Source organism: Cucurbita pepo, chromosome 5 (assembly GCF_057944985.1).
Source record: "Cucurbita pepo subsp. pepo isolate OVF chromosome 5, ASM5794498v1, whole genome shotgun sequence".
Lineage (NCBI taxonomy): Eukaryota > Viridiplantae > Streptophyta > Magnoliopsida > Cucurbitales > Cucurbitaceae > Cucurbita > Cucurbita pepo.
The window spans coordinates 2,077,567-2,099,377 of record NC_141802.1 but is presented as its reverse complement, the minus strand read 5'-3'; the positions used below and the strand labels follow the sequence as shown (position 1 = coordinate 2,099,377).

The following is a 21,811-nucleotide window of genomic DNA, read 5'->3' as shown; positions in this document are numbered from 1 at the left end:
GAAAAACCCCCCTCAGGCCCTCAATTACTTAACTTTCAAGCATAAAACTATCTTAGTATCATAACTTGCAAGTTCAAAAAAATATAGAATAAAAATGTTGCTGCCCAGGATCGAACTGGGGACCTTTAGTGTGTAAGACTAACGTGATAACCACTACACCACAGCAACTGAACGTTAAATAATTTGGAAAATTATAGTTTAAATAAGTATTTAAAATTGTAAAATTATAAAAATAAGAAAATAGCATGGAAATTCGAATATTAAATTCTAAAAAATATTCCTATTAGGTTAGGCCTTTATAAAAAGATATAAAGAACATTAACATTGTTTGTAACAAATAAGCACTTTTTAAAAGTATACAATAAAAAGTTGAAATATAAGCTTTTGTGTTCGCATGTTGGCAGAACGTGTCCAAATTAAAACCAAAGTACACTTAGCCGACAGAACACAGCAGTTGTCGGTCGGATTAGGCAGCAGTTCCCTGTCCAGTCCTCGATGTTTATTTTACACCTAAATTCCAATTATACCCTTTTCCAGTTACAGCTTTAATTTTATGTATAAATCAAATCATGTTCCAAAATAGTGTCTTTATGTTCTGTAAAATCTAAGTACTAAAATTGATGTGTGACAAGATGGCTTACCTTGATGCAAACATGTGCCAACCATGAACCTCAATTCTTTTATTTTTACACCCGAAACTATGCCATTCTTTCGTATGTGTTAAACCTTCCTAACTTTTACCTAAGCTCCTGCTTTCAATAATTCAAATCTTATCCTATTTATAGATGTTTCTTCAATCCATCTCGTACTAATGAAAACAATTATTATTAAAATCTAAGAGGACGTGTAGTTTTTTTTAGTTCAACAACATTTGGTAGAATGAATTATACAATAATGTATATTTTAATTAGTTGAATTATACTCAAGTTGATAATAAATGTTAAAAATTCAAATAATACGTTTACCCCAATAAACTATTATTTTTTTTCATATTTTATATTTTATTAGCTTATCGGCACACGTGTAACCCCAACACGTGTGATTTCTCACATATAAACATTTAAAAATATATATATATATATATATATATATATATATATATATATATATATACTAGAAATTAAAGAATATTGATATGGAAAAAGAAAAAGAAAAAGAAAAAGATTACGAGCATTAGTACTCCTATACATGCATGGTGAGTGAGGCACGACCAGGAAAAAAAAAAAAAAAAAAAAAAAAAAGAGAGAGGAAACAGAATGTGGGCCCAAATGATGGAATGGACCAGAGAGGAGGCCCACTTATCCAAGCCCAATGGTTGTGGTAGGGAACATAGGGGGAGTGGGTCCCACACAGAGAAGTAATGGGACCCACCGCTGTCTTCGGATATTGATTAAAAGCCAGCTTCTAAAATAAGGGATATAATATACAGTTGGTCACTTCGCTTAGATGTAACAGTTAGGGTTAGAAACTAAAACTGAGCTGTATTATTTTCTTAATTTTTTAAAAATAAAAAAAAAAATAAAAATAAATAAAAAGAAAAATCCCAACCCAAACTCAGTTTTAGAGAGAGAAAGTGACAGGTGGATCCATTCAGCCTGACATCCATGTATTTCTTGTCATTTAACATGAGAGAGAGAGAGAGAGAGAGAGAGAAGCATATGTAGAAGCAAAGCAAAGCAAAGCATATGAAAAGAAAGAACCTAATCCAATGGGACGTCGAGATGTGGTGGTGGAGCTGCCAAACCCTACCCATCACACTTCCTAATTTCCTTCTTTTACTTACTTTTCTCACTTCACAAATTAATGCCTTTTTGCAATTCACTCAAAATTTCCATAAAAATCCAATCTTTTTTTTATGGGTCAGTGTTAAAAAGGTTTGATTCACTCAAATTTTCCATAAAAATTCAATCTTTTTTTATGGGTTAGTGTTAAAATGTTTTAATTCACTCAAAATTTCTACAAAAAAAAAAAAAAAAATCAATCTTTTCTAATGGGTTAGTGTTAAAAAGTTGTAATTCATTAAAATTTTCCATAAAAAATCGATCTTTTCTATGGGTCAGTGTTAAAAAATTTTAATTCACTCAAAATTTTTCATAAAAAACAGATCTTTTTATTATGGGTCAGTTTTAAAAAGTTTTAATTCACTAAAATTTCCCATAAAAATTCAAATTTTTTTTATGGGTTAGCTTTAAAAAGTTTTAATTCACTAAAATTTCCACAAAAAAACATAGATTTTTTTTTTTTTATGGGTTAGTGTTAAAAGGTTCTAATTCACTAAAATTTCTCATAAAAAATCCATTTTTTTATGGGTAAGTGTTAAAAAGTTTTAATTTACTAAAATTGCCTATAAAAATTCGATCTTTCTTTATGGGTAAGTGTTAAAAAGGTTTGATCGGCAAGAAACTTTGAAAGAGAAAAAAAAAAAGTACCAAAAAATCAACCACTTTTCGTGAGTGAAAGGTAACCAAATTAGAACACCAAACCAACCAAACCAACCAACCGCTCTTACTCAAAGTATTTGGATTCATTCAGCTTCAATAGTTATAGATACCCAAATATTCATATATTGCTTCAAAGAATATTTAATCACTGTATATAATAAAATGAAAAGCTAAATTAAAACACGATTTCATATTGGGATTTCTTTGAATTTGATCCTGTTTTTCAATAGTGACAATCCACAAGTGTTGGAGCTGCGAACACTATTGTTTGTGGGGTTGTCGTAAATTGAAACTTTGTCTCCCGGAGATCCTCCTCCGGCGCCGGCAGGTTCAGATCCAGCTCTAGAATGTTCCTTCGCTTATGATCATGTTGGTCGGTGTTTGTCGACACGGCGGTTGTTCTGTGTCTTCTCATGTGTCCTCCCAATGCTTGTCCTGAACTGAATTCCAATCCACATATAGAACACTCGTGAATTTTCCCCGACTTTTGTGTTTGGGAATTTGTTGTTGTCTCTGTCTTGATCGGAATTTGGACGGCGGCGGCGGCGGCGATCGGGATAGCCTTGTTGACTTGTTGTGGCTCTTCTGATTCTTCCACGGCAGTGATCGGCTTAGGCTTTTTGTGGCTAGCACGATGCCCGCCGAGGGCTTGAAAAGAAGGGAAGCTCCGATTACAAGTCTTGCACTCATAAACATAAAATCCAGCTTTGGGCTTCTCAAAATTCAGCCTTTTGTTTGTAATTTGGCTCGGCCGGCGGTGGGTATCTCCTTGAGCCAAAAGAATCAAACAATTGGCCATATCCTCCTCCTCCTCGGTACTAACCTCGTCCGAGACAGAAGAAGAGGCAGCAAACTCATCTCCGGCGCCGCCGCCGCCACAAGAGGAGGAGGAAGTAGCATCAGCACCGCCGGAAAGAAGCTTCATACGTTTGTTCCGGTGGGATTTAACCGGAATTATATGAATTTGATCGTTAGATCCCATAAACTCTTGTGGGGTTTCCATGAAAGCAATCAAAATCAAAACTTGGGAAGTAAAGGAGTGAGAAAAGTAGGAGAGAGAGAGAGAGAGAGGAGTGAGGAGTGAGAGAGTGGGCAATGGTGTAATATATATTGGCAACGAGGGGTTGAAAGCCGCCCACTCGTGAGCCAGGGGTTGAATGCAATGCAAGGGTAAGAATGGGCTTTTTATTTGTTTATTATTTTTATTATTATTTTTAATTTTGGTTGCTTCAAGTGTCAACCTTAATTGGGTAAGCCAAAATGTTAGAAACAAGGAAAGGTAATATAGGATTGGTTTGAAAGGGTTTGGTTGTGTGCTTGTGAATGCCTTCATTACGTATAACTTACTAATTTCAATTTATTCTAACTTATTCTAACTTCCCAATCTTACTCATATTCTTTGCCTCTTTCTACGTCAATTCAACATACTCCAATTATTAATTTCCCGAGACCAACAAAACGATGTTATTGTAGAACTAATGTAACAACCCATGTCCACTACTAGCCGATATTGTCTATTTTGGCTCGTTATATATCGGGGAGGTCCAAAGTCCTCGCTAGCACACCGGGTCGTTATGTATCCGCATTAGTTTCACAGTTTTAAAATGTGTCTACTAGGAAGAGGTTTTCACACCCTAGGGAGGCCCAAAGTCCTCGCTAGCACACCGAGTCGTTATGTGTCCGCGTCAGTTTCACAATTTTAAAACGCATCTACTAGGAAAAGGTTTTCACACTCTAGGGAGACTCGAAGGCTTCGCTAGCACACTGCCTGGTGTCTGGCTCTAATACCATTTGTAACAGTCCAAGCTCACCGTCAGTAGATATTGTCCGCTTTAGCTCATTACGTATCGCCGTCAGTCTCACGATTTTAAAACGCGTCTACTAGAGAGAGGTTTCCACACCCTTATAAGAAAACCCCCTTGGAGGCCAATGTCCTCGTTGGCACACTGCCTAGTGTCTCGCTCTAATACCATTTGTAACAGTCAAAGTTCACTGTTAGTATATATTGTCCACTTTGGCTCATTACATATCGTCGTCAGTCTTACGATTTTAAAACACGTCTACTAAAGAGAGGTTTCCACATCCTTATAAGGAAACCCCCTTGGAGGCCCAACATCCAGTGTCTAGCTCTTATAAGTCCACCACTACCAGATATTGTTCACTTTAGCTCATTACATATCACCGTCAGCCTCACAGTTTTAAAACATGTTTATAAGGAATGTTTCGTTTCCCACTCCAATAAACATGAAATCTCAGACCTAATCACAATACAAATTAATTCGCATAATAGAAAATTAGAGTGAGATTCCACCTCGGTTATGGTATAATTTTCAGGTCTAATATAGTATTAAATTTTCATCAACATTTTTACACGAAAAAAAAAACTTAAGCAAAGTCATAATCAATATATAAAAAATAAATATGGTCAATAATAAAAGCTTAAGAAAAAAGAAAAGAAAATAACATATTTAAATTATGCCTAATACTTTTAAAATTAATATATTTTAAATCATTATCTTATAAATTACTTTTTAAAATTACCATAAAGCTGGTGGAAACCCGATAAAGAATCGGGTCGACCCGAGTTCCCTTCAAACCAAACAAAAGACTTGTCAAATCCCAAGTTCCCAACTAACTAATTTTCTTAATAAAAATTCAAAAAAAAAAACAAAATATAAAATAGCAACCAGACCAATAATTTTCTGACACATCGATTAATTAGTAATTTTAAGATAATAAATATATATTATAAAATAAAACCCAAATATTAATTAGTTTCGAGTGTAGTCAATATTAATAAGGTCTCAAAGTTGGGCAATTACATGTGATATGTTTTAATTACATTACCGAACTGTCTTAACATTAATTAATTAATTATTAAAAATAATAATAATAGTAAATAATAAAAAAAATAAAAGAATAGGTCGGGTCGTCCCTACACTTATTTTTTATCCATCCTAATTATAATTAATTAATTAATTAATTAATTAATTAAGTGAAATTTGTGGTTTGATTCAGTATTTGACACCACATCCCCATGATTAGACGGCCCTAATTAATTTAATTAAGTCTCCCTAATCGCTTGGATGCGTTGTTCATAAATTTAAATTAAATCCAGGCTTGACTTTAAGCTGCTCCACCTTACTTCCACTTCCACTACTGAAATATATATATATATTACTATGATTATATGGATTAATTATCAAGGTATTGTATGAATTAAAACTTTATAATAAAAAAATATATTCATAATATATTTGTATAAGATGGGGGAAATAAATATATTCATAACCACTCTTTAAATAATAAAGAGTGGTTATATAGTTGCTAGTAGTGTGAGCCATGTTTTTAATTAGTTCTTTATGTAAGGACTAATTTGCAATATTTTGAGTTATGAGGCCCCATTTTGAAGATAATGTTAGATTAATTAGTTTGATAAAAATTTAATTGTGTGGACTATGGAGTGGGTGAAATTGAGAACGTCTTACACTCAGTGTGCTACTTTGTCACACACCCACTAGGTTTAGATAGGTTGGATTACCTGCCCCTTATGGGAGTGGGCTCCTTGCAGTATACATAACGTTGGGACTGCACATGGGACCTTTCCCTTCTCGGTAATTGGCACGCTATTGATTCGTCTTCCGAACTCTAGGGAGCATGTTTTACTTCTTTTAACAATTTGGGTCCTTTAGGTCTATTGATTTGTTTCGGGAGATATACTTATTTGGCCGAAAACTAAACCGACTTCAACCAAACTCAAAATTAGCACAAACCCTTGGAGAAAAAATGAGCTGATTTGGTATGTTTGGTTACAAAATATGCATGATTAAAAAGTAAAACGAGCCGGGTGATGGCATCATTTGACCTTTTTGACCGAGTTTCGATAATTGGTTGCTTAATAGTAAGAAGAATCGTAAACGTGCATGTAAGTATATAGAATGAAAAAAGTGGGGGGTGGGTGTCTACTTTTCTTCCTTATTTTTCAAGCATGGATGGAGACTTTGCTTACCTCTAAACAAAGGACCAAATTTTATAATCATTATTAACACTTAACTAATCCAATAATGTAATTTTCTCACACTATATGTATATATATATATATATATATATATATATATATGTGTATATATTTATAGAGAGAGAGAATAAAAAGTTTTCAAATGGTTCATACTTTACTCAAAAGCATTATCTTATCTTATAAGGTAGCCAAGGAAGGGGAGTATTGTGCAAGCCACATTCTCTCCTTCTAACTAGATCTCAACTACTTAATTTGAAAACCTTGATTTAGCACTAAACCTAAATTAACCCTCTTAATCTTCATCTTAATATTATTAATTAAGGAGGAAAAAAGATACCCTTTTCTTAAATTAATCCATTATTTAAGATTTTGCTTCATTTTCATGCTTCAAAGCCTCAATTGAATTAGTCAATAGAACTTTAAGTGGCCAACTTTGATTTGGGTGTTCCTTAAATACCCTTTAAGGATGTTCATATGACCGATAACTTGATCAATTTCAACTACCTAACTTACATTATAAAGGTTGGGTTTGAGTTGAGTTGAGTTTCTTAAAATTTGGTTAGATTCGTAGGCTAACATTTTCTCAGTCGGGTCAACTCAGTCAATCCGTCAAATCAGAAATAAGGTTACAACCCAATCCAATCCATCCTTACTCCTAATAATTAAGAATAATTTAGAGGTTTTATATATATATTAGGAAATTGAATCGGACACTTTATGCCATTAAATCCCAACTCTTTCTATTCCTAGTGGTGAGGGTGTGATAGAATGGTGATATTGACGAGTTTGAGAAGAAGTAGATTGGGGCAAGAAAATGAGTCGAAGCCAACCGCAAGCCTAAAGTTAGGGTTTGGTTGTGATTGAGTTGGTGAATGAAACTCCATGTGGCCTCGTGAAGAGCAACTCCAACCACATATTATGATGAACCAACCATTTCACAACACACTCAATTTGGTGTTCATTGGAAGTTATAGCTATTTAATTTTCTTAGTCTTTTTGTGGGTTTAGCACTTTTTCCTAACACTTTTTCCCTTTTTGTATCCGGTGGTTGAGTTCTAAATCATCTTTGTTTTGTTCCAAACTTTAAAAAGTGTTTTTGAACGTTGAATTGGTGTCTTTTAAGTCTAAATCTCATTGAAATTTTAACTTCGTGTCTAGTAGGTCAATCTATAAGGCCAAATATGTTGTAAACCTCTACACAACACATAATCAAAAGTTTTGTAGAATTTAGAGACTTATTGGATATAATATTCGAAGTCTAGAGACCTAATAGACACTTCTAAAAACTAAGGAATTAAAAAAAACGACTAATTTAGGTATCAAATAAGTTAGGAGGTTTGCATAAGAAAAGGGATAAAACAAAAAGGAAAAGAAACTAATAAGAGGGCAGAAGAGTGCCGCATAGTTGGTTGATTAGGACAGGTCCTAATCCTATCAAGGGGCTTTTGGTGCTATTGAACTGTTGAACGTTTATGAACAAATGAAGGAGACATGAGTGGCTGCCTAATTAGGATCAGGTTGCCAGAATTATTATTATTATTATGAATTTGTTTTCTTCTCATGTAATTGGAAAATTGGGTTGCTTTGGTTATGATTTTGTTTGGCTTTTCCAACAAGAATGACATTGGCATCAAAAGTACCTTCTACGTGTCCCATCCACAACAATGGATTGCTACCTTCACATGTAATGAACTTGGAGCCAAGTACTTGAAACCCACATGATATGGAAAGAGAGGCAAGTGGATCCATAAACTTAACAATTTGCAAGCTAACTTTGTTTTTAGTTTGTGTTCAAATGCCTAGTTTGTTGTTTGTTGATTGAACAACTTTCCTGTTTAGTTACTTCTATTATTGGTTAAGATTTCAGAAGTCACAAACATGGAGGAGAGAAGCAGTGAGGTGGGATATCCAGCCTAGGTGAAAGGAAGATCATTATATCTCAGAAGTAGCAAGTCAATTTTATTCAACTAATGGAAGCCACAGTAAAACAGATATCAACGTGAAAACAATTGAACCGTCTTCCCAAGGCAATATATGTGCTAGGCAAGAGAAAAGAAACTCATGCCTGTGGAGAAGCGGGTGACAACAAGCTGCCAACAGTGCCCGTATAGCTCATGACCTTGTAGGCTAGCAGTTCGTATGTTGCCATTACACAGGAGTCAGCCCGACGACACCTGCAAAGACGAGAAATAGAAAAAAGATTGAGATTCTCTTGTATCAGCAGTTAGCACATATTCTGGATGAAAAACCATTGAGAAGACAATATTTAGGCATCTAGAAGCAAATAGGGAATGTCTGGATTTTACTATTGCCAGTGGTTTACTACCATGGCACTCAAGCAAAGCAATAGGTTGACAGTTTGATTAGCTGCTAATGTAAGCGTTTAGAACAGTTATACGTTAACTATGTTGATGCATTCAGCAGAAGTATTTTAACTTGATTAACCCATTTCTAAGTTACTAGATTCTATTGAAAGTACTTCTACAAGGTGGAAAAATGTCATGCCAGGCTATCAGAACAATAGCCAGCGCAGAGACTTTTAGACCACATATCTGCCTACACAAAGGGTCTGATAAATGAAATAAGCTGTGCAATTCATAAAATATACAAGAAAACCACATGGTCTCTATGCATAGCTGAGAATTTGAATTAAAGCATACTGTATTCACTCAGCTTCCTTGCATATTAAAGAGCACACATGGCATGAGGCATACACAACAGCAAAATGATTATAAGGACTGAGAATTTGAAATAAAGCTATGAATCTCCTTGCATCGTAGAGCCAGAGGTCAGTCAGTATTCAATAAGGTAGATCAGTTCAGTAATGTATACCGTAGGCCTTCAACATCCACCAAGTCACCAGTAACAAGTTAGTTCTTTTTGAACAAGTAATAACTTTGTTCTTTCTGCAATATTAACTAATGAAATTGGGAAGGAGGAGGAGGAAATGGAACATTGTTTGAAATCTGAAATTCTTGTTCTTTGGGATGATATGAAATAGGGATGAAATCCGCTGGAAAGTATTAAAGGAAATGAAACCCCACCAGATATAAGAAAGAATTTAAATAGTCGAATAGTTCACCCATGTTTATAACTTAGATATTCTATTTAAATCGAACAAATTGATCACCAAAGCAGTCTTATAAAGATATATGCCATGGCATGCATGGGGAAAAAAGAACACGGGACTCTTGAGAGAGAAGAAAAAAGAAGTTTATGTTTGCATACCACATGCCAATCTTCCACCAGCGTTGCCTGTGGTTGAACTGAGTTCATGACCTCCTACATAATCATAACCAGAAAAAATGAGAACAAATATTGAATTTTGATAGTCAAGCAAAAAAAATCCGAGGGTAAGTGATGCAGACATCGCTATCAGCAGCTATATTGCAGTTCTATCTATAAAAGGGAACTAAAATATTTTTTTCCCATAATTTAATTAATAGCACTACATTTTATTCTATTAAACAAAACTGAAGCTAAGATAACAAGAACATAAATTAACTTATTTTCAATTCTTTTAGTTTGTTTGATAAATCACTAGAGTAGGTTGATCAAATGAAAAGGAACGAAAAGGAGGTGAAAAATGTAACTAAATGGAAACGACGAACAGAACATACCTTTTCCAAGATCATCCGCAAGCTCATGTACCACAAAGGCTCTTCCAACTACGGAGTTGGGGCCACTGAGAGGAATCTACAGATCAGGAATTAATAACTGAGTATGTTAGAGGGGCAGATCTATAATAAAGGCTTGAACATAATTTTTCCTTTGAACTTGTCAATACTAAGGTAATTGCAGTCATGAATACATGCATGTACAATATATATAAGAAGTTTTATCAGCGGCATTGCCACCATCAACATTTATAGTTATTGCGACGCCATTCATGATGAAAGACATCAATAATTCTGAGCATATGGATTGTGATGATGACAGATACGGATCAAATAATAGAGGTACCTGATTATCTACAATGGTTGCCTCCGCTACTCCTGCATATCAAGAAACAATATATTGGTGCATTAGAAGTTACAAATCCATGAAACAAAAAAATAAAAGAACCTTTCAGAAAGAAGAAGCAGATACCATCAGCCTTGGCAACAATGTTTCCCAGGTCACCCGCATGACGGATTTCGTCCTCAGGAGCACCATGAGTTAACTTATTAGGATTGAAATGTGGTCCTATAATTGAAAATAATACATAAACAATACAATCTCGCTAGATAGAATAAAACTTCTTGGTACAGAAGGATCAAAATCAAATATGAACAATGGATCATACACTACCTGTAGAAATGCATCCATTTGTTGTGTCTCCATACTCATGCTACAGAAGGAAACAAGAAGGTAGATTGATTAAAACAACAAGCCCATAGATCATGTCAGCCAATGCCAAATTACTTACAAGATGGAATCCATGAAGCCCTTCCGTGAGCCCAGTAATTCGAACATTTACTGTTGTTGGACCTAGAAACAATACAACATTTTTCAGAATCACAATATTGCAACTACTGTTACTATTATCATTTTCATTCTTATCGTCATTGTTGTTGTTAGAAACCACGAACCTCCACAATGGTATGATATTATCTACTTTGAGCATAAGCTCTCATGGGTTTGCCTTTGGTTTCCCCAAAAGGCCTCGTACCAATAAACTAATGATCTTTCTCTTAATTAGCCAACGTAGGACTACTTCTCTCAATAATCCTCAACCGTCATTACTAGTATTATTGCCTTAATAGTTGACATTTTCTGAAGGGGTTGTGTGCTTAAAAGCTTTTTGGTTCTAGAATAACCATAGTGTATAGGCCAACAAGACAACAGAGTCCTACGAGAAGTAAACGTCATAAAATCAAAACAATCATATTCGTTTAGTTCTAAAAGTCAACTTACGCGCATACTAATACATTATGACAAAAAATAACAGAACAGTCGAGAAGAAAGCAACGCAGGCAGAAATTAAAAAAACTCCACTAAGCACAATCACATTCCAAATAAAGTCAACGTCAATCTTCGAAATTAGGCGCCAAATAAACCTCAAAATCCCCACGGCAACTCCAATTACCCCAGCCATTTAATTCAATCCCCCATAAATCAAATACCAAATATCGATTCGAACCCTCAATCCTAAACTACGAGAAACCCACTACGATACGATGAGGCAAAAGAGCTATTGATAGAGTGTGTACAGACCATCGTCTTCTTGGGTCAGCGTGACGACGCCTTCAACATTGGAAGTACCCTTGAGAACGGCGACGGCTTTCTTTGTAGCGGCAACGACAACAAAAGGCTTGGGGGCGACGGAGGCTGCTAGGGAGAGGGAGTGGCGAGGTAGCTTGAGAGAGGCGCCATGGAAGGAGGAGATTAGGGAAGGCGGAGGGGCAGAAATTGAGAAGGGGGACACTTGGATGTAGGTGGAAGGGGAGGCAGAGATGAGGGATTGCGCCGCCATAGCTGCGAGAACTGCTTGCATTTGCTATGGGGAACTGTCGATGGAGAAGGGATAACGAAAAATGGAGGCTTCTAGTAGATGATGCATCGCTTTTTTTTTTTTTTTTTTTTTTTTTTTTTTTTTTAAGGTAAAATAAATTTTAAATATTTTGTTTGTCTTTATATATATTTTTAAATAGTTTAATATAATTATGACTCCAATTCTACTGGTTTTAATAATAAATAAATAATAAGAAGGTGAAGTCAGTCCCCGTGCCAGAAAGTCAAGGAAGTTGGTGACCGATAATAGGAGAGCATACGACCGAAGCCTCGATAAGCGACAACTGTAACTATAATGATCTTAAGGTAACAAAATTCCTTGTCGAGTAAGTTTTGACCTGCACAAAAGATGTAACGTTCTGAGCACGGTTCTACAGAGAGGTTTGGTGGAATAGACGTGTTTGTGAAGATGCAGACTACTTCGAGGACAGAAATGGCCTCGAAAAATAAATAAATAAATAAAATAATTATTAAATAATTGAGAATATAAAAAGAGAGGAAAAAAAACCCTAAATAATTTAGTAGTAATTATCTGTTTAAAACGGAAATATTGGAGGGGGGGGCAAAAAAAGGAGCTTCCCCGCCTCGGTGAAGGAATTCTGCTAGGTGCCTGTCGTCAGAAGTTGAGCACTGAAGCAGTTCCAGTTGCATCTGGAGCTCAATTTTTCTCTCATTCATGGACATGTCCAATTCGTCCTCTGTGCGTGTACTTGTCCGGCCACCACCGATATCAACATCCACTTCCTCTTCAGCATCTCAAACGCCTCTCCCTTCTCGTACTGCCTCACCCGATCCCTCTACTTCATTAGCTCCTTCGTCGCCATCTCCGTCGCTTTCTGTTCCTCGTTTTTCCGACGGTATCGTTGTTGTCGGTTTCATTGGCAGGAGACCTGATGATTCGATCCAGCTCATTAATCGAGTTATCGATTCCAATGTGTTTGGGTCTGGTAAATTGGATAAAAAATTGGATGTTGAGAAAGAGGAAGTTAGAGATTGGTTCAAGCGGCGAAGAATTAGTTATCATCATGAGGAGGAGAGAGGCATTCTCTTTTTGCAGTTTTCTTCCCACAGGGGCTCTGTGTTCGATGCCGAAATCGATTATGATTCGGCGATTGAAGAACATGATTTTGGGGATCTTCAGGGAATGCTTTTTATGTTCTCTGTGAGTGCTCGTCAATTTCTCTCTCTTTTGTATTTTTCTATTTTTCTATCCCTTCATGTTTGGACGTCTGGGTTTATCGAAATGGTTTACTTGGATTGTTTGCTCGTATCCTAAATGGAGCATTCGGTGAAATGGTTGAGAGTAAATTTTCGTTAGCTCTAGGTTGCGAAACTTCAGATGTTTGTCTTCGTGTTATTTGACAGAGCTGCACTGTGCTAAGATTGTGCTTTCAATATGCATTTTTAGCTTAAACGTTTTATCCCTATCATTAAAATGAAACCCTCTAAATGTATGCATAAATATATTAAATTGCTTATTTAGAAACGAAACGGAGATTGGACAATCTTTTGCTTCAGCGTCGTCTAATTTTGTTTAGGCTGTTTATCCTGGTAGGATTAAGAATTGATTGAACAAAAAATTATTGGATGAGCGTTTGGTTTTGTAGGGCCTTGATAAATGAGCAGTGTGTGGTGCCCCCTTTTAGTTTCAACATATGATATCTGGCCAAACATTTAATTCAATTACTGATGCAGGTCTGCCATGTAATCATATATATTCAAGAGGGGTTGCGGTTTGATACTAATATTTTGAAAATATTTAGAGCGCTGCAATCTGCTAAGCACGTATTAACTCCATTTATAAAATCTCGAGCTACACCACCATTGCCATCTAGGCTGCATTCTTCATCTGCTTCACGATCTGTTGGTTCAGCAGCCGTGTCTAACAACTCTTCTCCCATTAGAAGTGGTTCTATATTAACACGCAATGCTTCCGGCATCTCTGTCATGTCAGGTTTAGGTTCATATACCTCATTGTTTCCTGGACAGTGTACTCCAGTCATACTTTTTATTTTTATTGATGACTTCTCAGATGGCCCGATGGCTAGTTCTAATGTGGAGGGAATAGATACAATATCAATTAATCAGTCTCCAAGTTCAGACAGTATATCCAGGCCAAATTTACCAGTTAAAGGTTCTGGATCTGTAGTTGTGCTTGCCCGTCCTGTGAGCAAATCAGAAGGTGGTTTCAGGAAGAAATTGCAGTCATCTCTTGAAGCACAAATTCGCTTTCTAATCAAGAAATGTCGAACGCTTTCTGGTTCTGAGACCAGTCATGCAGGGTCTAGAGGTGGAAGTGCCTCAAGTTCTGCACCTTTGTTTTCACTTGATTCATCAAAAGCCGTTGTTCTGGTGGACAAGTCTGCAAATAGGACAGCTGAGTCTCTGGACTTTGCCACAAGCCTCGTGGAAGATGTTTTGAATGGAAAAGCTACTTCAGATTCTCTTCTGCTTGAAAGTCATGGTCAAAGTGCTAGCAGAGAGGATATAGTATCTCTAAGGGAATTTATCTATCGGCAGTCAGACATTCTAAGGGGTAGAGGGGGGCTGGTGCATAGTACAAGCAGTGGTTCAGCTGGTGGGGTTGGCATGGTCGCTGTTGCTGCTGCTGCAGCTGCCGCATCAGCTGCATCTGGAAAAGCCTTTACCACTCCTGAGCTTCCTAGTATGGAGATTTGGTTATCTTCAAGTCAACAGATTCTCCAGGGAATTCTTTGTGCAAAAGGTGGTTGCATAGATGAAGTGGAAATCAGTACACGAAAACCACGTCACCGGCACATTCCTTCTGCGTTGATTGAGGGAAATGCTTTGAAGGGCCTGGATCCTTTAGATATGGCTGTATCTTGGTTGGAAAGTGGTAAAGGTTTAAATATGAAGTTTTCAACTTCATGGAGTGAAAGAGCATTACCAGCTGCAAAGGAGGTTTATCTAAGAGATTTACCTGCTTGTTACCCCACTTCACAGCATGAAGCCCACTTAGAGAAGGCTTTGCTTGCTTTCCATTCAATGGTTAAGGGACCTGCAGTGCAACATTTTGCCAAAAGGTTGGAGGAAGAATGCAAATCCATTTGGAATTCTGGGAGGCAGCTGTGCGATGCCGTTAGTCTGACAGGAAAACCATGTATGCATCAAAGGCATAGCACAGAGAATGGAGATTCACCTTCAGAAGCCATGCAAAAAACTCATTCAAGTGGATATGTCTTCCTACATGCTTGTGCTTGTGGCCGTTCACGACGACTACGATCTGATCCTTTTGATTTTGAAGCAGCAAATGTCACTTTCAACCGTTTTGCTGACTGTGACAATTTTCTTCCAGTTTTCCAGTTACCAGGAGTAAGCGTAACAGGACCCATTCAGCCATCATCATGGTCTCTGATTCGAGTTGGTGGTGCAAAGTACTACGAACCTTCAAAAGGTTTACTCCAGAGTGGTTTCTATCCCACTCAAAAGTTCCTATTCAAATGGAAAATTAATACCAGAATAAGGAAGACTCCAAATGATTTAACGGAGAATATAATGCTGCATGGCTCTTTAGTTAAGTCATTCATGGACTCTAAGGTTGAACCTAATGTAAATGTAAACTTGAAGAGGGCAGATGTAGCACAACTGAAGTCGGGGGATTCACAGCCTGGGATTGATAATGAGAGAAATTCCTCAGAAAACATAGCTGAAGACAAAAAAAGCATAAGTGGCAGAGGTCTTCCCAACTTTACCCTGCGAAAACCTTTTTCTGAGGTTGTAGCCGGATCTTCAGGTCCAGATGTTGGATTTCCACCTCTCCAGCAGAGGATACACTCTTCACCAGGTATGGATAAGGGCATCAAACAAAATAAGGATGTTAATAATTATGAACGAGGCTGTGTTACTGTTGATAACCGTGGCTTCAAGAACTCTGAAAATATTATTAGTCTTTCAAAAAAATCAGTTGAGATTAGCGGCAATGAGCATTCAGATAGTGACTCCTTTCTGCGGATAGGTACTAATGTAGTTCCTATGAATGTAAATAGTCTTGAAAAAACAAAAAACACTCTTCTGAAGCAAACACTTATATATATTGGCTTTGAGCACGAATGCCCTCATGGACACCGTTTCTTACTAAACCCTGAGCATCTTAAGGAACTTGGATCATCATATGCAACAATTAAAAAATCTCATACTCCTGTGCAAGGTGCTGCATGCAATCTAGCTGGTCCTCAGAGATATGGTAAAAGTGATTGTCATGGTAAATCTCATGATAGTGTTAGTTCAGCAAATGCAACGTTCTCAAGTAAGGAGAGAAATTTAGATAAGTTAAAGGATGCGGTGAGTGGTGGCAGCATGTATTCAGATGATCAGTCAAACTGCACTAGAAGGATGACATCAAACAATCTGACATCTGTTAGTGCAACGGTTTCCAATTCTGTAAAAGACCTTGAGAAAGGTGTTAAGTATATTGGCATTGAGGACAATGGATCTGGTTTTTTCATGTTGAATCGAGACCTACCAATTTTCATGAACTGCCCACGTTGCAAGCTCTCTAAGAATGAGAAAGATCCCCCAAATGTTAAGTTCTCTGGCACGATATCTCAACTTCAAAGGATCTTTGTGGTAAGCCATTCTTGTTGATTCTTTTGAAGTGTTTGGTTTCTTTTGATGATGCGACGAACTTTTAATTGGTTTCTTTTTTGGTGGTCCTTTGATTAATTTGACTAGAAAGAATAGATTAGGGGAAATTGGGGAAAAGCGGTGAAAGATTTCTTTTTCTTTTTATTTTAATGAATAACTTGTTTTTGCCTTCTCATCTTGGGCTAAAAATGGTTTTGAAACTTTTTTTCTCTTGTAGGGATAAGACATACCCCTCAAGGCAACGTGAGGGATAAGCCTTGATTAAAATTAAAATAACGTTGATAGTAAGCATAAAAATATATAATAAAGTATTACTAAACATAATCATCATATAGAAGTAATAAACAAAATCATGTCTATTATTTTCAGTCTCTCTAATAAATGTTTTAAAATTTATTCTTGAAATCATTATTTTCAATCTGTATGGATTTATCCTTAAATATTTGTCTTAAATACTTTGTTATGTCTAGGTGGCAAAAGTAATAATATGCTGAATTACCATAACTTATAGTGCATTAGCATTACGTATTTATGTGAACTTTATTTTCAAATAGACAATAAATTAAATACTTCCCAGTTAAACATTTGACCAAAAACACTCTACAAATTCTGTCAATTTTTCCCAAAAGCACTTTAGGTTACTCCCAAATTGATGATTTTGATGGAGAAATGTTTTGGGGAATGTTAATTTTTTACTCTCAAAAGCACCTCCAAACATACATTAGTTATGTATTAGTAACTACTTGGCTAGGAGTTGAAGTTGTGTTTGTTTCTCTCCCATCACTTCGTATTTCATCGTGAAATTACTTTCTTAAGAAAAGAAATATTGGGTCTATTTTCTCACCTTTTAAACTTTAAACGAGGGCATGTTTGGCTCTTGCACTTGTTGATATTCCATGATGAAATTAATATTTTCATAATTTTGGTTTATAGCATATTGTAAAGAAGCATCTTATTTATCTTACTGTTTCCTTTTTGTTTTTCAATAACCAAAATAAATAATAACCAAGGAAATGTGGTGGCAGGTGACGCCTCCCTTTCCGACAGTGCTGGCTACACATCCAGTGATACAATTTGAGGTTTGTCCCAATTTTCTATGAATATGCATTCCTATTTATTTTGGGGTGGAACATGAAATGTTAAGCTGTATATTATTTATCTCTAAGTTCAAAATAGATTCAGGTTGATCTATGGAAATTCTTGTTTGTTTCATTCTTTAATGTTTGATTTTAAGAGTTGAGGGAAAAAAAAAACAATTTCTTCCAACTCGATCAAAATCCACTTACTAAATTGGTATATGATCTTAAAAGACAAGGAGTATGCAGAAAAGTATTAATTAGCAAAATCCTAACGTGTGTCATTTTGAAATGTACAGCAAGAATGCTAAATCGACCATTGCTGTGTTTTTTCTCCTTGAGTTTGACTTTGCTTGTGCATTGCCTAAAATAATCGAGATGGAAAAGTTATTTTTTACATTATTTATTTTTTTCTTATCAAGCCTATCTGAAGTTAGCAATTAAAGATAGAAAAAAGAGCTTTACTCTACCACGACTGCATTTGCAGAGAATGCACCAACAATGGGAGCTATTTCTGTAAGGAGTTGTGAGTTGGATGTTGTCACAAATATTTAACCCTTTGAATCTCAGAGTTTAAAGAAAAGCGTTACATTTATTTGTTATACCATCGAGGTTAAAACAATTAAAGATAGAAAAAGAGCTCCCCCCAGCCAAAATGTCTCCCTGAATTTGTCCATACATTCTCTGATAGTAATATTAAAACCTTGCGCATTTAGAGCTACTGCAACTAGCTTCTCCTATCTACCAATTGAAAGAGGCCAAACTGTAATGGCTTCTAATTACAACATGCCACATAGCATCTTTTTTCCTGGTGATTTACTTGAGACTTTTCTAAACATTCTGTTTTCCGTAGTTGACTGATCAACATTTGTTTTTCACATGCTTCATGCCCTCATCCGGTATGGTACTACACCCTTGACTGATCATCTTCTTGCAGGAGTCTTGCCTGCCCCCCTCTGTTCCTGGACGACAGCAGAAACTGCAGTTCGCACTTGGATGTCAAGTAGTCTTGCCCCCAGAGAGTTTTCTGACACTTAGGCTTCCATTTGTTTATGGAGTGCAACTGGATGATGGAAGTCTTCACCCTCTTAACCCTCTTCAGCATCAACCTGAAGCGACTGCTTGGATAATTGGGGGCACAACATTGCAGATCCTGTCAAAGTCTGGCAGTCTGGATGAGGGATTTCAAACATAATCAAAATTTTAAACAATGGAACTCGATGCCTATTCCCTGCACCTGTGAAGGGTTTCAATCATTCAATCAAAAAGAGATGCACGCAGATGTTACCAGCTTCATCAAAGCGTTGGTAAGACGAGTTTTCATGTCGATTATATATTTATACTTCATTGTTCATTTCCTCCCGCAGTGTTTTTGTCTCCCTGTTTTCTGCATGTACTGCTCCTGCATAATTTATGGTTTATTTTAAAGTGATTTGAAATAGTTTACTTGACATACATGATTTAAGCTTTTCAGACGTGGGACTTCTCTTGTGATCCTTCACCATCAGTTATCTCAAGCGATGACTACAGATGTAAAATGTGAATTGTCTATCTGCATACTTCTCTTTAGTGGTTATCGTTACGATACACCGAATACCTGGTGACGATGGGCTGCCTCTTCCGGACTGGATGACCAGAAGATATTAAGCTGTTTCCAGGTATTACATTCTGCATTTTTTTTTTTTTTTTTTTTTATTTTTATGTATATATGGTGATTGAGTTCCTGTTCTTATTGAAAATTAGGAACCATCTATCAATATTAAGTTGTTCCGATTGAGAGCTCCTTCCTAAGCCTCGTGGAAGGTGGCTTCTCATTGGTTGGTAATATACATATAAATGTAAAGAACGTCACACATTTTATGGATGGTTTTCAGGAGTGGTCAATGTGGTGGATGGGTTTTTTGCTTTGACCTTTTGTTTCTTGTGGCTTAAGCAATGTAATATTTTGTTGGATTAATGTCAAATTTTTAAGATGGCGTAATATTTATGCTCTACGGTCTACTCTACATTATCATCTAAACCATGTTTCAATTGCAGGGAGGTTTTTGGATTGACCCACCAACCTACCGATCCTTGAGAGTAGCGAGGTGAGAATTGGACACAACTGTGCAGCCGGTCGTCTAAAACTCTAGAACAATACAGCCGATCATCTGTATGCTTACTTTCTTGTGACAGAACTGAACAAACCTTAAAAGATGTTTCTAAAGCTGAAGCATTCCCCAGTGCTGCAGATTCCTACTCCCAGATAATGCACTTTTCTTCACGAAGGAACACAACTGTGCAGCTGCCACTCCAACCATGTTCCTCAAAAACTCCCCCATGCTGCACAAGATGCTTGAATGCCTCATAAAAGTTTGCGGGGATTCCCCGACAGTGTCTCCGTTGTAAATTTGGTCTTTATGATTTGGAGAAAGTTGTAGTCTTAAAAGTTATAATTCCGTTCAAATGGCCTTGCATTACAAATTAAAGTTGCTAATGAAAATAGTTACAGGCTTAGAAGGTTAAACATAGAGAGATTAAGGTGTGATTATGGTTAAGAAGTGCCCCAGCAAGCCAAAGCTTCAGACTTGGCAAGTTCATGTCCACATCACAGTCCCTCACCTGCAAAACCATCGTAATGATTGATAATTTCATCCTGGTTTGAATGCATTTGAATTCAAATCATATGGAAGTAATTACATTAATTGTAGCAGTGAAAATGAGTCTATCAGAAGCAGAGGCCAAGTTTGAGCTTTGAATATTGAAACTGGTAAGGGATTCAAGAACCTTGTAAACAGACATGGCTACTCTGTCACCCATCTTGCAGACCAGCCTCAAATAAAACCCTGTTTCCTCCACTTGGAACACATCCAGCTGAAAGGGAAGAAATCCCCCAATTGCAGGTTAGATTAGCTGCTGTAACCATGAAATTTGCTTCCGATGTACTTGAATTATCTTAGGGTTTAGGGTTTAGGGTTCTCGGTTTCGTTGATTGAGGATTCTAAAACTGATATCTCTGCTTTGAGCTTCTTTGCCTGCATTTGGAGCTGTTTCACGTACAGAACTGCATCCCCTACAATGGAAGCCTTATCCATCTGCACTTTAGGTCATCGTACATCCAATGGTTATGGTAAATTTTGTGTCAGCGAACACGATAACAGCCCAAGCCCACTGCTAGCCGATATTATTCTCTTTGGACTTGCCCTTCTAGGTTTCCTCTCAAGATTTTGAAACGTGTCTACTAGAGTACAGTTTCCTCGTTCTCCTATCTAACTAATGTGAGATCTTACAATCCACCCCTTTAGGGACCCAACATCCTCGTTGGCTTTGATACCATTTGTAATAGTTCAAGCACCGCTAGCAGATATTATCTACTCTCTTTGGGCTTTTTCTTCCAGATTTTCCTCAAAATTTTTAAAACGTGTTCCACACCCTTGTAATAAATGGTTTCATTCTCATATAACTTAGTTATATTTGGAACCAATCAACGCAATGCAAAGCTTTTCCTTCATCCTTCCCCTCCTCCTTGGCTTAGAAACCAAAGTGCTGGATCTGTCCACCTTTGCCTTCTTTGTTGCAGTCATTGTGACAGAAAGAGTACTCGTTTTCATCGTCGTCGTCTTCGACATCTTTCAAGATACTAATGAAACTCTCCAATGAACTAAACAACGATGAATTAGGATGAGAACTGGTGAGGATGTTGGAATTAAGCATTGGATCCACACCATTAGTTGATGATGGGATTTTCATGAATGAGATTCACATATTCATCCAGGCTGTCTCCATGGATGAAATCTTGGAGCTCAAACTCATTCATGTTCATCATATATCAGACATTATGGTGATTTCAAAAGCTTGAATAGCATAATGATCAAGATTATAAAGTGATTAGAACTTAGAAGCATGTTTAATTTTTATTATGAAACACGTTTAATATTTTATCAATCCATATTGCTTAGTTGATTAGAAGCATAATTACATAAGGTTAAACAAATTTTAGTGAAATGTTTGAAAATAAATAATCAAATCTTTTATGAACTAAGAATTTACTTTTATTTAAAATTTAAATTTAAATAAATAACTCGAAACTAATAGAATTCAAAAAATTTATAGTTGGGTTGAATTTAACTCATTATTTAATAAAAATTATTTGAGTTAAAAAAAAAATTACGATCTGAATAATAAGAAATGTTTCAACC

At 36.4% G+C, this 21,811-nt stretch overlaps 2 protein-coding genes, 1 non-coding gene and 1 pseudogene across 4 annotated transcripts; 1 reads left to right on the top strand and 3 right to left on the bottom strand.

The window, feature by feature from the left end:
• Positions 1-95: 95 nt before the first annotated feature.
• On the bottom strand, positions 96-168 carry TRNAV-UAC (transfer RNA valine (anticodon UAC)). The gene has a single exon. It is a non-coding gene; the product is annotated as a tRNA-Val (tRNA).
• A 2,337-nt stretch (positions 169-2,505) lies between these two features.
• Positions 2,506-3,572, bottom strand: LOC111795763 (zinc finger protein ZAT5 pseudogene; annotated as a pseudogene).
• A 4,794-nt stretch (positions 3,573-8,366) lies between these two features.
• Positions 8,367-11,973, bottom strand: CSD2 (copper/zinc superoxide dismutase 2). The gene is made up of 8 exons (XM_023678333.2): positions 11,656-11,973; positions 10,868-10,929; positions 10,750-10,789; positions 10,549-10,644; positions 10,423-10,454; positions 10,080-10,155; positions 9,688-9,741; positions 8,367-8,633 (listed from the first exon to the last, which is right to left on the bottom strand). The coding sequence occupies exons 1-8, from the start codon at positions 11,933-11,935 to the stop codon at positions 8,608-8,610; spliced, it is 666 nt and encodes a 221-aa protein (XP_023534101.2). The 5' UTR covers positions 11,936-11,973; the 3' UTR covers positions 8,367-8,607.
• Positions 11,974-12,485: 512 nt separating this feature from the next.
• Positions 12,486-20,143, top strand: LOC111795761 (uncharacterized). Of its 2 annotated transcripts, none has more exons than XM_023678331.2 (6): positions 12,486-13,114; positions 13,648-16,539; positions 17,583-17,636; positions 18,571-18,940; positions 19,108-19,291; positions 19,671-20,143. In XM_023678331.2, the coding sequence occupies exons 1-4, from the start codon at positions 12,629-12,631 to the stop codon at positions 18,826-18,828; spliced, it is 3,690 nt and encodes a 1,229-aa protein (XP_023534099.2). In that variant the 5' UTR covers positions 12,486-12,628; the 3' UTR covers positions 18,829-18,940; positions 19,108-19,291; positions 19,671-20,143. The 2 variants fall into 2 exon arrangements, with proteins under 2 accessions (XP_023534099.2, XP_023534100.2); XM_023678332.2 differs by having other exon boundaries at positions 19,100-19,291.
• The last annotated feature ends 1,668 nt before the right edge of the window (positions 20,144-21,811 follow it).